This window comes from Drosophila bipectinata, chromosome 3R (assembly GCF_030179905.1).
Source record: "Drosophila bipectinata strain 14024-0381.07 chromosome 3R, DbipHiC1v2, whole genome shotgun sequence".
Taxonomy (NCBI): domain Eukaryota; kingdom Metazoa; phylum Arthropoda; class Insecta; order Diptera; family Drosophilidae; genus Drosophila; species Drosophila bipectinata.
The window spans coordinates 29,074,720-29,089,727 of NC_091739.1; the positions used below are offsets into that span (position 1 = coordinate 29,074,720).

Genomic DNA, 15,008 nt, shown 5'->3' on the forward strand with positions numbered 1-15,008 from the left:
ATAGTTTTTGTAGGGCAAAGGCAAGGCTTACAGCCCATTGAGAACCCATTTCTTGTATACTTATTTCTTTCACAGAATGCCAATTAAGAGTGAGGCATTAGAAAGCCAAACTAAAGTGACAAACCGAAAGGCAAACAATGGTTGTCGAGCCAGGGGGACATAATTTTGATTGACAAACGTCTATCAAAAGGATGAAAGACTAAACGAATGCGGGCAAAAATGACGATGACGACGTTGATGACGATGTCGCACAATGACAGCTGAAATGACAGCTGCTGTTGCTGCACTCAATCCAGCCAGCTCCAGTTCCTTTGAGCCAGGCCGGGACGACCCAGGAGGAGAACGGAGAAAATGCCATTTTGAGACGCACTCTCATTATGGCCAAAGAAATGGCGACAAAAGGTCCTGCCACGGCGCCTGCCACGACCAATAGAAATGTAACGCGAGTGGCGTTTTATTGAAAACAAAGGACCTCGAAACTGTTTCGGGTTGCATCAGACCATTCATTTTGGCTTGCACTTAAAAATAAGTTTCAAAATATCCTTACACTCGCATTGAAGTAGAGACCATATTTCGTTCTGTGTATTAATGAGCTCATTGTGTCGAGAGTGTAGCGGAAAGGATGCAACCACCACACCCATACACCTGACAGACACACACTCACGCAAGGCAGACCGCGACATCCTGCTCTTTATCCTTAATGAGATGCACAAAACCCGCGACCCAGCCTTCTCACTTCTCATCTTTGTTATTGTGAGAAGGATTACACGCTGAATGTGTGTAAATTAGCTGGGATTTTGAAAAGCTTAGCTCCAGCCTGCCACAAACACATTCCCAATAATAATCAGCTTGACAATGAACGTCATCATCGTCGCTAGTATCCTGCCAAGGATAATGATAATGTCGGTTGGCCAAATACAAAAGACCCGCAATGATTAGCAACCGTCTCGCTATTCTAGTCCACCATTCATAACTCTTAGCCTTAATTAATTTCCAGTTGGGCAAAAAACGAAAACCTTGAAACCGAGTCCGAAACTTGGACTCGCTTTTTGCAGGCCTTTTGAAAAAGCTGGCTTTTAATTAAGCTTTTTCATAATACCCGGGAAAAACCAACAGAATACAACGTAATTGGTGGAAAAAAAAGAGGTGCTCTAAAGAGCCATAAGTAGCCTCTAAATGATTGGGTAATGCCACTTGCAATTGCACCAATATTTCACGGCCCGATGGAGCGCATCATCAAATAACATAATTCATGGGGGGCGCGGAAGAGAAACTGAATCACAAAATATGCACCAGAAACTGCAATTGCAACTGCCCTGAAATCAAGTTCAATGATTCACGAAATCGTTACTTTCAGTCACCAAATAAATAGTATGCTCCTCCATAAAAATCAATTCCTATAACGTGACTGAAACTCCAGGCAAATTATTGGCCTGTCGCCACGAACTTTGCGTGTCAGATATGGAAGCCATTCAGAATGGATATAGATTACTATCGTTAATAGCTTAACGCTATAAAGGTAGGAAACTTTGACTTATTCACACGACACCCGAAATCGAACCAGAGAAGCCAATAAATAAACCATTAAACATCACTTTTTCTGATGAACATAGGAATGAACTTTAGATATTATCATTATAAGTTTTTTTCTTTTTTATATCAAAGACAAAGTTGATAGAAGTATACAAGTTTTAGTGGAAAACTCTTTCATCAGCGAATGTAAACAAACTAGATACGTGGGAGGAGGGCCGACTTCCGACTAAATGTAGCGTAAATATAGAGCACCAAGTTATAGACAGAACAGAAAAAAAAGGATAATACTATATACAGATATATAGACTTTGCGTGTGACATGCAAGGCTCATCGAGGGGGAGTGAAGTGATTTTTGCACTGGTCGGTTATATCAAGAAAGTACCACCAACACTAGAACCCTTTTGGAATTTCCACAAAAGCAGGAATGTGTCTGATCCGAACCATTAAAGCGCATTCAAACGGAATACATGGGAATGTATGTAGATTTGTGTGCGAAGGTGCCTCTGACTGACGATTTTCCTGCTAAATGTTCCTGAACCTACCCATACCCATAATAATCCAGAACTCAGACCTCGTCGTCTCGACGAAAATCTATGACTTTGCTGTGTCGTCAGTTTGTTTTTCTTCCATTTACTTTTTTTCTTTATTTTTTTGTTTTGTGGCAGCCACCATTTTCCACTAGCCCCGTGCGTGGAGAACATTTTCCATTTATCCAGACACGGCCTGCTGAGCGCCAAATTGAAGTCACTTGACAACACTAACTGATGTTGATTGCACAGCGCCGTGGATTAATTATTTAGAATATGGTGGCGACGCTGGAAAATACACACATGCCTCGAAAGTATGCAATTATTTTTTGGCTTGATTGTTAGCCAAGTGTGGCACAATTATTGCTTGATTGCCGTGATTTGGCTGTGTGATTGCATGTGGCATTTGAAAACTGGGTTAATTGTTGTTTAGAGAGAGCAACACATATTGGCCATTGCCAGAGGACATCGTTTGTCAGAAACAATCTGCGATCTAACAAAAAAAATACCATAAAAAAAACAAGTGTTTAAGTTGAAACCCCCCATAACTTTAAAAATGTATCAATTACCACCCCTTAGATATATACTTCCCTCAGACAACACCCAGTTATCAACTGAAAGCCTTCGACAACTAACCCAAAACTGTCAACGTTTTATCAACTCGATGTCTTCGCTCCAGTGTGTGTGGTTTCCCATACATCCTTTTATAAAATTCAATGAAAAACTTTTCAGGACAAACACACACAAAACCCTATTCCTTTCTCTCCATGGCGTATAGAGTGTCTGGATGTGGTTCTTTTCTGGTGCCGGGGCTTTACATGCTTTTAGTTTAGTTAAGCTTTTTGACCAACAAAGCTAGACAAAATGTAAAAGCACGAAGGACTCTACTGCAGAGGGGTGGTGGAGAGCGAATCCTGCCAAGAAAGCAGGGCAGAAAATTTGGTTAAGGAAATTGCTTTGGGGTATTCGTGGTTAACCCTTTGCTAATGAGCCAATTTAAATTTATGGCCTGCCACACACACACGCCCCCCAGAATTAGGCATTAAATTTTAGTCACATTTTATGGACTCTTTCGTCCTGGCTGGGATTTAATGTCCTTAAAATGCAAGCGAATGCAAACAAGTGGCCTGGAAAATGAGCAGGCGAGGTGGTGGCAGCTGAGAAAAGTGTCTGCGAATGAAAGGTGAGACTAGAGACAGCGCTTTGAAAGAAGTTACCCTGACAGGAACGACAGCGAAACAACAAAAATAGCGACAAGCCACTCCAAAGGCACTGACTGGCAAGTCAAAACAACTTTATCAGCACGATTCGAACAGAAAAAAGCTGGAAAAAATTATAGAATTACTGGACAAGTTAGAAGAAAGGCACTCAACTGACTTTCATCCGTCCGACTGCTTAATTATGGAGCTTGTTAACTATTAATGAAAAAGTTGTTGTAAACCTCCCCAGACGTAACCAACTAAAAGTTGACAAGCTGAGGCCAGAGGTCGAGACTTGTTAAGTCGCAGGACAAAGGATGGAGGAGCCAAGAAGCCAAGAAAGTGGTAACAATAGTTGGAAGTCAGAAAGTTAATTACAAAGCAGGAATACTAGGAGTTAAAGCTTTACTTTATTTATGATTACATGTTATAATTATTCAAAAGCAAAACAAAATATTCATGAGGTTTTAATATTTGAAACTTTTCATTTAAAACAATAGAGGTTTATTTATAAAGTATTTGCATAATGAGGATATACGAATACTGTCTATTCTAACTAAAAACAACCATCCACCACAGGAGCCTTCAATTTATTTCCATTGCAGAATGTAATCATGTAATTAGCATTTGCATTTACAATTCGCCTTCAGCGGGGACCTTCGTCCATCTTATCGGGGTCAATGTCTTTGGCTGCTCACTTATGAGCTAATCAAGCGATTGTTCGCCGTCTGGCCACGAATAAATAAATAACACCGCCGCCCTGGCCCCAACCTAATGTGATTAATTGCGTCATGCAGAGAGCAATGTCGTCAAATGATTTCACACCCGCTGGGGGGTGGGTTCTGGTTCTGGTTCTGGTTCGGGCTTTGGGGTTTGCGGATTGGGGTTTACCAAGCTCCATTCTCCATTCTATATTCTTCATTATTCCCATCGCTCTTTGTCAGCGGACTTCCCCCCGATTTTCCGGTTCTACCCCTAGAGTGTGATAAGTGCGCTTTTGGGTTTTGTATTACACGACGACTACCCGGTCGGTCGCTGGGAAATTTACGACGTAGTTTTTCTAATTTTTCTATTTAATTAGCACACACTAACACCAAGACAGCGGCAAGGCCTTGGAAAGGTGGGGCACTGTCGATAACATTCCCCCTAGGGGGGAGGCCCAAGTCGGGGGTTGATATTTCCTGCGGGCGTGAAGACAAATGATTCCTCCGACTATCTGACAAACTGTTGCCATCTGCTTAATGATGTCAGCATGTTAATTAAAGGCAAATTATTTGCTAAACTCTTGCCGAAAACTTCCGTGGATCTATACTTGTTCTTTTTTCCATGTTTCAGTGTTACTTTGAACTTTCAACCCGCCAGGCAATCAGGCGAAAGAAAAGCCTTACCGCAACATGTGAAGTTCGAGTTGAAAGTTAGGAAGTGTTAATGGGTTAAGCCAACACGAAAGGGTTACAATCGCGTTGATTGATTAAGTTGCTTTCTTTTACTTTAAATATTTTTCTGGTTAATATTTTTACCTAACTACTGTGTGAGGATTTTAGATTAAAGGCCATAGCTTTGGAAATTATCTTACCAGAACTTTTCAGCCACTAATCTAAAGGCCATCGAGTGGCAGGCACCGCTGTGAAGCATGCATCAGAGCGTCGCTTAATTAATGTGTCGTCGAGTCGACTACCAAAATTTTCGACGCCAACTTGCCACCCTCGATGGCCCATTTCTGAAGCCGTTGTCATCTATTTGCCGCTCACTAATTAGCATTTGCGTGTCCACACAAACTTCAAGGCAAGACGACGACTTCAGTTGTCTGGAGTCTCCGAGCCAAGAGGCGACCGCTAATTGGGCTTTATTGGCGGTAAATGTCAAGTGACAGCATTGGATGGCACTTTCCATCCAGACCTCCTCCTATCTTACTCCTTTGAAGCCCTATGCTTATGGTCCCGTTCCTGTTACCCCTGCTCCAAAAACAACAACCACTTGATTATGGTTTTTGGCTGATAAGAGCAGGTGAAAATTGTGGCAGAAACAAGGCGGCAACATTTGTCGTTGTCACTGGCAACTTAAATGGCTTTTGTGGCAGGCTAGAGTTGAGTTGCCAGGAAAATATTGGGTCACCGAATTCGAAATTAGTTTCCTTGTTTCAAAGGGCTATACTAAAAAGGGCCTAAAGTTTAAAGTCACATGAAGCACAATTAATTAAATTTAATTTCTAACCTCCATTACGAAAAATCTGCCATTTGTGCATTAAAAATAAAAGGATCATTTCATGGCAGGGACAATTGGAAATTAATTTACTAAGTGCCATGCACACACGTGCATAATGAGCTGTATGCTTTTTGTGCCAATTAACGCTTAATTAATTGCTGAATTAATATATATGCCCCGGACAATAGGGGTTGCACAAGTCCAAAGAAGCAAAACAGATGTTGCATTTCCATTGATTTAAATGCATTTTTATGCAAATTATCACACACTTAAAATATAAATAATTCACCACAATATTTGAATGCCAAATGCATATGGTTTTCGTCTGAATTTTAAATGGCTTTTTATGAATGATTTTTGTTTAAATTAAATATCTAATTTCAAACCTAATATAAAAGCCTAAGCCTCTACTAACTTTCCCAATGAACTTCAATGGACTTAACCCTTGAATACCTCTGGAAAACCTGACCTAATCCAGAGATTTGGAATCAAATAAGCACACTTTCTGATCAAAGCCGAATTGGGCGGGCAGTGGGAAGCAAGTGAAAACAATTATCCGATTAAGCCCCCGTTGAAGACAACAAAAGCCGTCTTTCCGTCTCAGTGATTAACACACAAAGCCACTCAATGAAGCATGGCCAAGACGGAAGAGTGCTGGCCAAGAGTGTTGGCCGAAAGTGAACAAAGCGAAAAAATCAAAAAAACAATTGGTAATCGTAGCAAGAGGAAAACTAACTTAGGTAATGTTTTGGCCGCAGAATTTGTAATTAGTTTTTTTTTTTTTTTTTGTTTTTTGGAGTGAGAGGAAACATAAGCTTGTGATTAGAGAGGGGATTTAGTTTTTTTTTAATCTTAATAACTTTATTATATTACAGTTACATTATTCTTGCTTTATTTTTCTTTAAAATGTAACACATTTCTCTGGCATTATTTCCCGGCGATTTTTCGAGGCTTTCTTGTTATTTGTGTCTAAATTGTGGATCGTTTCCCTTCTTTATATTATTTCTACTACTTTTGGCAGCTTCTTTTTTAAGATTTTATTTTAATATAACCCACGAATAAGCAATTTTAATATTTTTTCTAGAAGCACCACCGCATCTTTATAAATTTTCCATACCACGTCATCACATTTTCATTCTTCCCAGATCAATCTGCCCAATTTTTCGTCCTTTTTTCAGATTCTCATAACGAACACAATGCCACCAAGTCGTTCGTCTTCATATTTATTGCATAACCTTTTGTCAAAAATCGGTTGCATTGTGTGTGGCGCCTCATAACCTCTGCTTTCCACCGCTTTCCTTTCACAGCTTTCTTCGTTATTTTGCATGCAATTCGTCAAGATGCCATTATTTGGTGCTTTTCGATGTTCCCGGTGTTAATATCAACGCCAATTTAATAAGAAATATGCACGAAAGCCGCTGAAATGGCAAAATGTGCATATAAAGGACATTTGGGGGGTAGGGGGTGGATCGGATGGCATGGCTTGCATTATCCATTATCGGCCACATATTGCAGTGCCTCCTTCCGAAGAACCAATAAACGTATACCCTCAGTTCTTTTCTTTCTTTATTTTCTTTCATTTATTTATGGGTTGAGTGCCCCGGAGTTGCTTTATCTTTCCCCGAGTATATGACTCCATAATAATAATAATAATCATAATTATTACTCACTCGGATAAAGTTCATATATGTATATTTTTGATATCGGTGTTGCCAGGAGAGTGTGTTTTTTATTAAATTTAAGCTTCATTAAATTTATTTTCCCTTTTTTGTCTTTTCTTTTTGTTTTTTATTTTTATAAAAACATGAAAAATGTTTATAAAGCCATGCATACAGTTTTCTCTTAACATTTAAGGCTTTAACTTAATATTAACTTAAAATTAAATAATAATATCAAACAACTAATAATATATTTGTGTCTTAAATATTATTTATTATCCCCAGTGTATGCATCCAGTATGTGTATAAAGTTTATTTTTATTTTATACAAAACACAGAAAACACATTAAACTTGCACCTTTTATTTACTTATTGACATTCCAGCCACTTTCCAGCAGGACCTGCAGCAACACAGATGGCTTTTTCTGTCAGTGTGTATATGTGTGTGTGGCTTTTTCACTTTGATGCAATTTTGTGCAGCATACTTTCAGGAGGCTCACTTACAATACCCCCTTCTCCGCACTCACACATACCATTACAGAGCTACGATAAAGTTTCATCCTTCTCTTTTGGCCAGAAGAGAAGACAAAAGCGACACAAAAATGCCTGCAGGATGTGTGGAGCGAGCGATAAAAAGCGGAAGTGCAGATTGCCCGAACCTCAACGACGACTAAAGTGTGGAAATGTCAATTTGTTTTGCGGGCAAGGACTAGTGGGAAAGGGGGAGGGTAGCGGGTAGCGGGGAAGGATATACAGCATCAGCAAATGCAACAACGCATATTGATTTTCAATTTGGCCACTGGAGGAGAGGGAAAATGCCAAGTTTGCCGTTGTTGTTTGGCCAGCAATAAAGTCAAAGTCTACAGGAAGGACAAAGGACACTACCCCAAATACTATTTATTTTATAAAATAAAAATTATATTAATATATTAACTAAAGAAATATAAATTTTAATATGTTTTCTTTAACATTTTAAAATAAATCATAACAAGTACTACCTATAAGCTGTGTCCATCATTGCCAGTCTTCACTGTAACCGCAGAAATAGTGACTGAAAGCGAGCCTAACGGTTTGTATGGGCGGCCGGTTTGAAAGCCACTGGCACCAGCTTAAAAGCAATTTTGTGGCTAATAAATCCGATTTCCGTTTTGTTTCGAAATAAATTGCATGCAACGATATGGGAGCCGCAATGGGGGTGGCGCACTAGGAGCCGGGAGGATGTGTTGCCAGGATTGTGGCACTGGCGGAAATGGCTATCAGGGGACGCAAAACCAGCATCCGGCGGATGTGCAATATTAGCCAGCAAGCATACGGTGCTAGGTGCATGGTGTACCTCCCCCTTTTTCATCCCTACCTAACCTAACATGACCCAAATTTTCGGCTCCAAAGCCACAATGAAAATGTCACCCTTGAGACTGTGGTGGAAACACAACAGAAACTACTTTTTAGAGGGAAAGGGGGCGAGAGAACGCAACTCACCTGAACATCAAAATTTTGTTGCTGTAGAAGATTTCCGGGAGATTCCATATGATTGGGTCCAGCTGCCTGGTGATTCATCATAGGTGACTGCGGACGATAGATATTAACAGAATAAGATTAAAAGTTCTAGAAGATTATATCCTGCAACAATCCTAGAGCCACAAAAATCTGAAAATCTCACCTGAGCTGCCATCGGCATTCCGCCGCCAACGCCATTCATCATCGGTGGCTGCAACTGACTCATCTGGGCGGCCATTTGCTGGTGGGCGGCATAGGCGCTGCCTGCACCAGCTCCACCGCCCCCGCCTCCCACTCCGTTGCCGGAACCGACGACACCGCCCAAGCCACCGCCCATGCCCTGGCCGTGGTCCATGAGCATGTGGTTGAAGGGCGGCAGAGCGGGGAACAGTAGGTTTGGGGGGCGTGGCAGAGTTTCCTCGGCAGGTGACGGCTGACGAGAACCGGGTGTACGACTAAAAATGAAAATAAATATTAAATTAGTTAAAATATTATAGTTTTTAAAATCTACAGTTTTATTTTTATTTCAACAGTTTTGGAAGCACTAATCTATAATCTAACAGCCGTATAACATAGAAGGCTTTACATTACTGGTTACATCTGTTAAGTCAAGACACGAACCAAGAAATATTATCCTAGACCTGAATCATGTTCAAAATTTTAGTACAGCTCTTGCTACAAAACTTTGCTCTTAAAAATGTTTTTAAATTTTAAATAAAAACAGATTATTTACTGAAGATTATATATATATATTGTTAATACTATTAATGAAAATAAAACGTATCTTTAATAAAGCTAATTTTAGAGCCTACAGTTCACAGTTTTAGAGCCTTTGCGCCAAAATGACAAGTACAAACAAAAGACTTAAGCAGCAAACTTGTTTGCATTTAATTAGCAATATAACTCATGACGTCACCAAAGCAGCTGGACAAAGTCCATAAATAAGCAAACACCGCATAAAGTCAACGATTTTTAACGAGCGGCGCTTAAAATGCAAATAAAATCGTCCCGCTAAACTTTAATATCAAACTGGAAATGTGGCTTGTCAGTGTATGTATGTTAGTCACACTTTATACAAATTAATTAATGCATTTACCTCAGCCCATTTGCATGACAGCAGCAGCAGCAGCAGTAGCTACCATTCATTCATTCATTACTCTTGAGGCACCCCCGCCTCAAGTGAATGACTCTGCAAGTGTTTCTATGCCTCCACCTGAGGCCCTCTCTTTTTAGCGTTGCATGTGTGCTTAAATGTATATATATATAGCTGAGTATAAATTGCCAGCTATAATTTCATTGTCGGGTCATTCACATCGCATTAATAAATACAACAAATAAACACAAAGAAAGAAACTAGCTTGGCGGCAGAACAAAAGAACAGACTCCAGTGCTCTTAAAACTATTGGCTTAAGCAGTGCTTATAGAAATCTAGTTGCCATGGCCTAAGATTAATCATTAGCTAATCTTTGTTTAAAAATTAAAAGAGACTGTCTGCTAATTGCAATTAACTATTTTTCTAAAAACATACAATACCATATAAAAACTCTTCTTTAAGCATCCAAAAATTTAAAACCTTCCAACAATAATATATTATTTTAAGCCTTTATATAGTGACCAGCTGTATTAGTCATAATCATACACAAAAAAGCTTCTAAGCCAGTGATTACCAGACAGTAAAAAGTCTAGATCGTGAGATCAACCAACCAGTTCTTGTTGGTTTTTCCCCCAAAAGTACCTCCAACTTTATGAATAATTTAATTCCTAATTCATCTTCTATCTCATCTTACTTTCTATAATAGAGGTCAGCTTTTCCCTGGCAACTTTCCATGAGACCCCGAATTCTAATAGTCATGTCTGACCTCGGTTATATAATCTCCCCCCCTCTGAAATTTTCACTTTCTGGCCAGAGACAGAAGAAAGTACAAAAAGGCTAATAAAGACAACAAATAGTTGCCAAAAAGGTCAAAGTAGTGAGGTAGTCAATGTGGGTTAAAGGGAGGGGTTGCCACGATAATGGGTTAACAAGTCTGGGTCACCTGCCAGGTGGTGGCAGCAACAGCACACGAAGAAGCAGCAGTCAGTCCGGCAGTGTGTAAGTGAGCCAAGTGAGTCACCTGTCTGGCCACTTTTGCCTGCCTCGAATTATTTTTAGCAGCGCTTTTCGCTTTTTTCAATGTTTTCGCAACTTTAATTTCAAACAAAACGTGCAACAAAAAACGGCAGCAACAACAAAGCCAAATACAGACCAAATACAAAAAAAAATAATAGTAACTGAAGCCCACACTGTAATGCAATATCCAAACAGAAACTAATCGAAAACAAAACGCTTTCAAGCTTGATTTTCTATATTTGTTGGCTTCCGATTTCGATATCTTTAAGGACTACTATCTAAACATTATTTTATCTGATAGATGGATAGATATACCCCTTAGGCCTCTCTCTTCTGCATATCATTATCGACTGACTTGCAGGTGATTTTTGTGGCGGCCAACTCTGGCTCTGCTGTTGCTGTGCGCTGCCATCCATCCACTTACATCATAACCGTTATTACGTTTGGCATTGAAACATGTTTGGGCCAACCGGCAATGAAATTGCAAAACAGCTCGGTGCGGCGTCAGCACCAATAACAATAACAACAACCATCAAGAGAGATTCAGATACCAGAGCCGGCTGGCAAAAGAGAGAAAACCGCAGACTGGTTTCGTTTTTTTTAGGCCTAAGCTGGTTACTTGTGTGTTTGTAGCCCAGTTGCTGGGTAAAAGCAAGTCTCTTTTGAAAATTAAGTTGCCACGAGATTCGTATAGGCGTTTTTTAAAATTACAGATGTGTATCTGCAAGTGCCTCCAAAAATAAAATGAATTTCCAATCGAAGCTACCTATAACCACCTTCTCTGGGCCATAACTCTTTGAAACATAACTCCAAGTGTCGTCACATAACGCAGGTGGGCTGCCGAAAAAAAGAGCTTTCCCCCCATTGCCATAAATAACAATTAAAACATAATAATAAAAAAAATTATGGAAATACAAAAACTGTGGGCAGACCAGCCATCAATTGCTGGCTTTATGTCAGACATGAATATGAAGAGATTGCAATGGCAATTGAAATTTAAGAAAATATGGGCCAAGACCTGAAGTAAATAAATTATTCATGTCTGTCAAATATTTTACAAAATTTGGTATTCAAGTTTCATAAGAAGCATGAAATGGTCTCTCAAGAATGACTAGCCATGTGGCTTTTTAAAGCCAGTCACCATGACAGCATTAAACAGGAAAAACTTCCCATTTCCTCAAGATTGAAGAGTAAAAGTTTATGCAAAAAAAAAAGAACCAACAACCTTGAACTGAAAAAATCATAAAACCATTCTGCGGTCCAACAAAAAGAGAGAGAGCAGACGAGGACCAGGCGTCTAGAACCCAAACCAGTTTTCCCCAAGCAGACCTTGCTCCCAGTCTAGGTCTAGACTCCAGAATCTAGAATCTAGATGGAGATGAAGATGGAAAGTAATGTTTGGTAGACTCACTTGAAACCCTTGTCATCGTCAATGCCATTGACAACACCATTTGTATTTGAGACCTGATCGTCCTTCTTCAAGCCGTTTGTGTCAAAAGGAGAGTTGGCCTTTTCCTTATCATCGTGTGACTAAAAAATAAAAGATATTACTAATTAATCCTTAAAGATAGTGGTAAGATAACTCACCTTATCGTTGTCATCAAACTTGAGATTTCGCAAACGCGGCTCTAAACCGGAAAGAGGGCTCTCCTTGTTGGTCGGCGATCCACTCAGAACATATTCCACCATTTTAGCACAAGTTGAATCCCGGGGACTAGAATAATTAATAGATTAATATCATTTCATGGTTGGAGTCATTATTGTAATTTATTATCACACTTTTTGTTTCATTTTTTATACATTTATTTACAATTCTGTCACTTAACAAATTACCAATTAAAAACGTTCACAGTATTGTGCTTTTCTAACTATTTTAGCCAATAAATAAATCAATCAGTTGGTTAAATGTGAAAAGGTGCTTATACTTAACGCTATTCATCTAAAAGCTAAATAAAAAAAGATAAATTGTACATTTTAACGGCACTCTTAATTGCTTAGACTAACGAGTTTTTGTTCTACACGAACTGAGCTACTTCCTGAGCTACTTAATTACCTTCTAACCATCTAATTCTCACACTTTATTGATTTTATTACTTATACATTATATTCCTCCATATAAACCTCCATAAACCTCACCTAAGAATGCCCGTATTGCCGCTGTTTGATGTATCGGAGGCACCTCCATGGGCGGCGTATACCCGCGATGGTGGCGGTGCCAGGATGTTCTCGCCCTGGGTGGACCATGTATGATCCTTCCACACCGATGAGGGATCGCCGATGCCTGGTATCTGTAGGGGATTCAAGGGTCCACCAGGAGTGCTCGAGGTCACGCCCTTGCCGTCGGATTTCTCCCATAGCTTCTTAGCGGTGGATGTTGTGATCTGGAAAATTAAGGAAAATTATTTTAAAATCGGTTTATAAATTTTCTCTCAAGAAAATGCTTATCATTCCTCTTAATTGCTCGCCTAACCCCCCTGACACAAATTTGTTTGTTTTACAGGAAAGTTTGAAGAGGACAGAGTTCAAGAGAGCGGCTTTGTGAAATTGGATAACCTTTAGGTGTATGACTAGCAAAAACTGAGAAACTAAACCAACCCCTTAGTTTAAAAGGCAATGCTTAAACTTACAAGCTCATCCAGCTAATCCAGCTTTACTTCCACAGTTTCTTCTACTTCTACTACCTCTATTAGTATTGGAAGCATGAGTATATACCTTCGAAGACTTCTCGTTGCAACAATAATAGCAAGTGATATCAAAATGCCACCGAAGCGTGTCGGTAACAAAATGTTAATTAACTTTTTCGCGAATCTCCGCCTGTTCCGTGTACATTTTTTTTCCCAGCAATCCCAAAGGCAATTTCTTGCGTCATAATGCGACAGAATAAAGCCCATTGCCTCCTTGGGGCACCCACCCACACACATCACTGCCAGCTTCACGGCATCCTGACACACCGTTTAAATATTTAAGAGCTTATCAACTGGGATTGGCCAATAGGGAGGGGAGTTGGGAGTGGGTGTAGGGAGTAGTGGGTCCTGACTGCGACTTGTGCATTAATAACAAGCCAAGCCAAGTCTCCAAGCACACGGCCCAATTTTGACATCATAAAAGACTCCAAATTCAATTAGGAAAATAAATAATTTTAATTTTCTCAGCCTGCATTTAATGATTAATATTTAAATTGTATTTAAATGTTTTTTTAGTAATTGTTTTATATTTTTCAACCACACCGGTTCTATATTGTAATTTATAGTCTTGCTCTGGAGTGTCTTTGAAGATTTTTTAAAATCAAAAATTTATAAACTAAAGAAAATCTTTACAGTTCGAAAAAAAACGCAATAATTCAAAAATAAAATAAAAAAAAAACTTTTTAAATACTCTGACAATTAAAACTGTAAGAAATAATAAAATAAATAAATAAACTGTTGATGCAACATTTTTGCATTAATTTGGGTCACAGTCTCTTACAAAAAAATGCATAAAAATGAATGAAAAGTTAATCACTTAAAGGCAATAAAAGCAAATAAAATATACTTAAAAAAAAAAAGTGCGATAAATAAACAAAAACAAAAAACGGTAGACAAGAGGTGCCAAAAAAATAAAAAACTGCGGCGCCAAGCAAAATAAAAAATGACCACAACCGGAAAACCGAAAAACCGAAAAACGAAATTAAATTTTGTGCAGCCAATTATTTAATCAACAAACACACTAAACAAAAAGACGAAATAAAAACGCATGATAAATATTTTGAAAAGAGAATATAATGTATATAATTATTTTGAGCTGAAAACCAAAACAAATTCAACCCCTCAGCCGCCCAACCACCCACTCGCCACCTCCCTCCCATCAGATGAGAAAATCCACACAAAAGAGAAAATCGTTCATTAACTTGTCCTTGACTGTGAAGATACACAAACACAGGCGCAGATTTAAAAGGCACACGCACATACACACAGATACAGCATTGGGGGGGAAAAAAAAGGGAGCGTAAAAGGGGAGACAGAAAACAGAAACCGGCCTCCTCTTTGTTCACCGAAAAAAAAAAAAAAAAACATAAAATAAAATCATGCGTGAGAGGCAGAGAACGAATACACTCCCAAAGCATACAGACGAATAAATAATCGAAAACAACAAATCTGCAAAGAAAATCTTAGAATGCCAAAATAGATAGAGAATGAGAGAGAGAAAGAGAGCCTAAGAGGAGAAAAGAGTGGGCGGTAAAGGGGCGGCGGTTAGGCGAGCGCCACAACATGTGAGAGCCCCAAGAAAAGAAAAACAAAA

The 15,008-nt window shown here is 39.2% G+C and overlaps 1 protein-coding gene across 9 annotated transcripts in view; it reads right to left on the reverse strand.

Annotated features, from left to right (window-relative positions):
* pum (pumilio) overlaps positions 1-15,008 on the reverse strand; it is a 161,911-nt gene that overhangs the window by 132,302 nt on the left and 14,601 nt on the right. For all 9 annotated transcript variants that reach the window (XM_017233053.3, XM_043212490.2, XM_070281753.1 and 6 more), the window contains 5 exons: positions 12,867-13,111; positions 12,318-12,444; positions 12,142-12,260; positions 8,784-9,075; positions 8,603-8,689 (listed from right to left, as the gene is read on the reverse strand). In XM_017233053.3, coding sequence (XP_017088542.2) covers positions 8,603-8,689; positions 8,784-9,075; positions 12,142-12,260; positions 12,318-12,444; positions 12,867-13,111 — 870 coding nt within the window. The remainder of the gene's footprint in view (positions 1-8,602; positions 8,690-8,783; positions 9,076-12,141; positions 12,261-12,317; positions 12,445-12,866; positions 13,112-15,008) is intronic.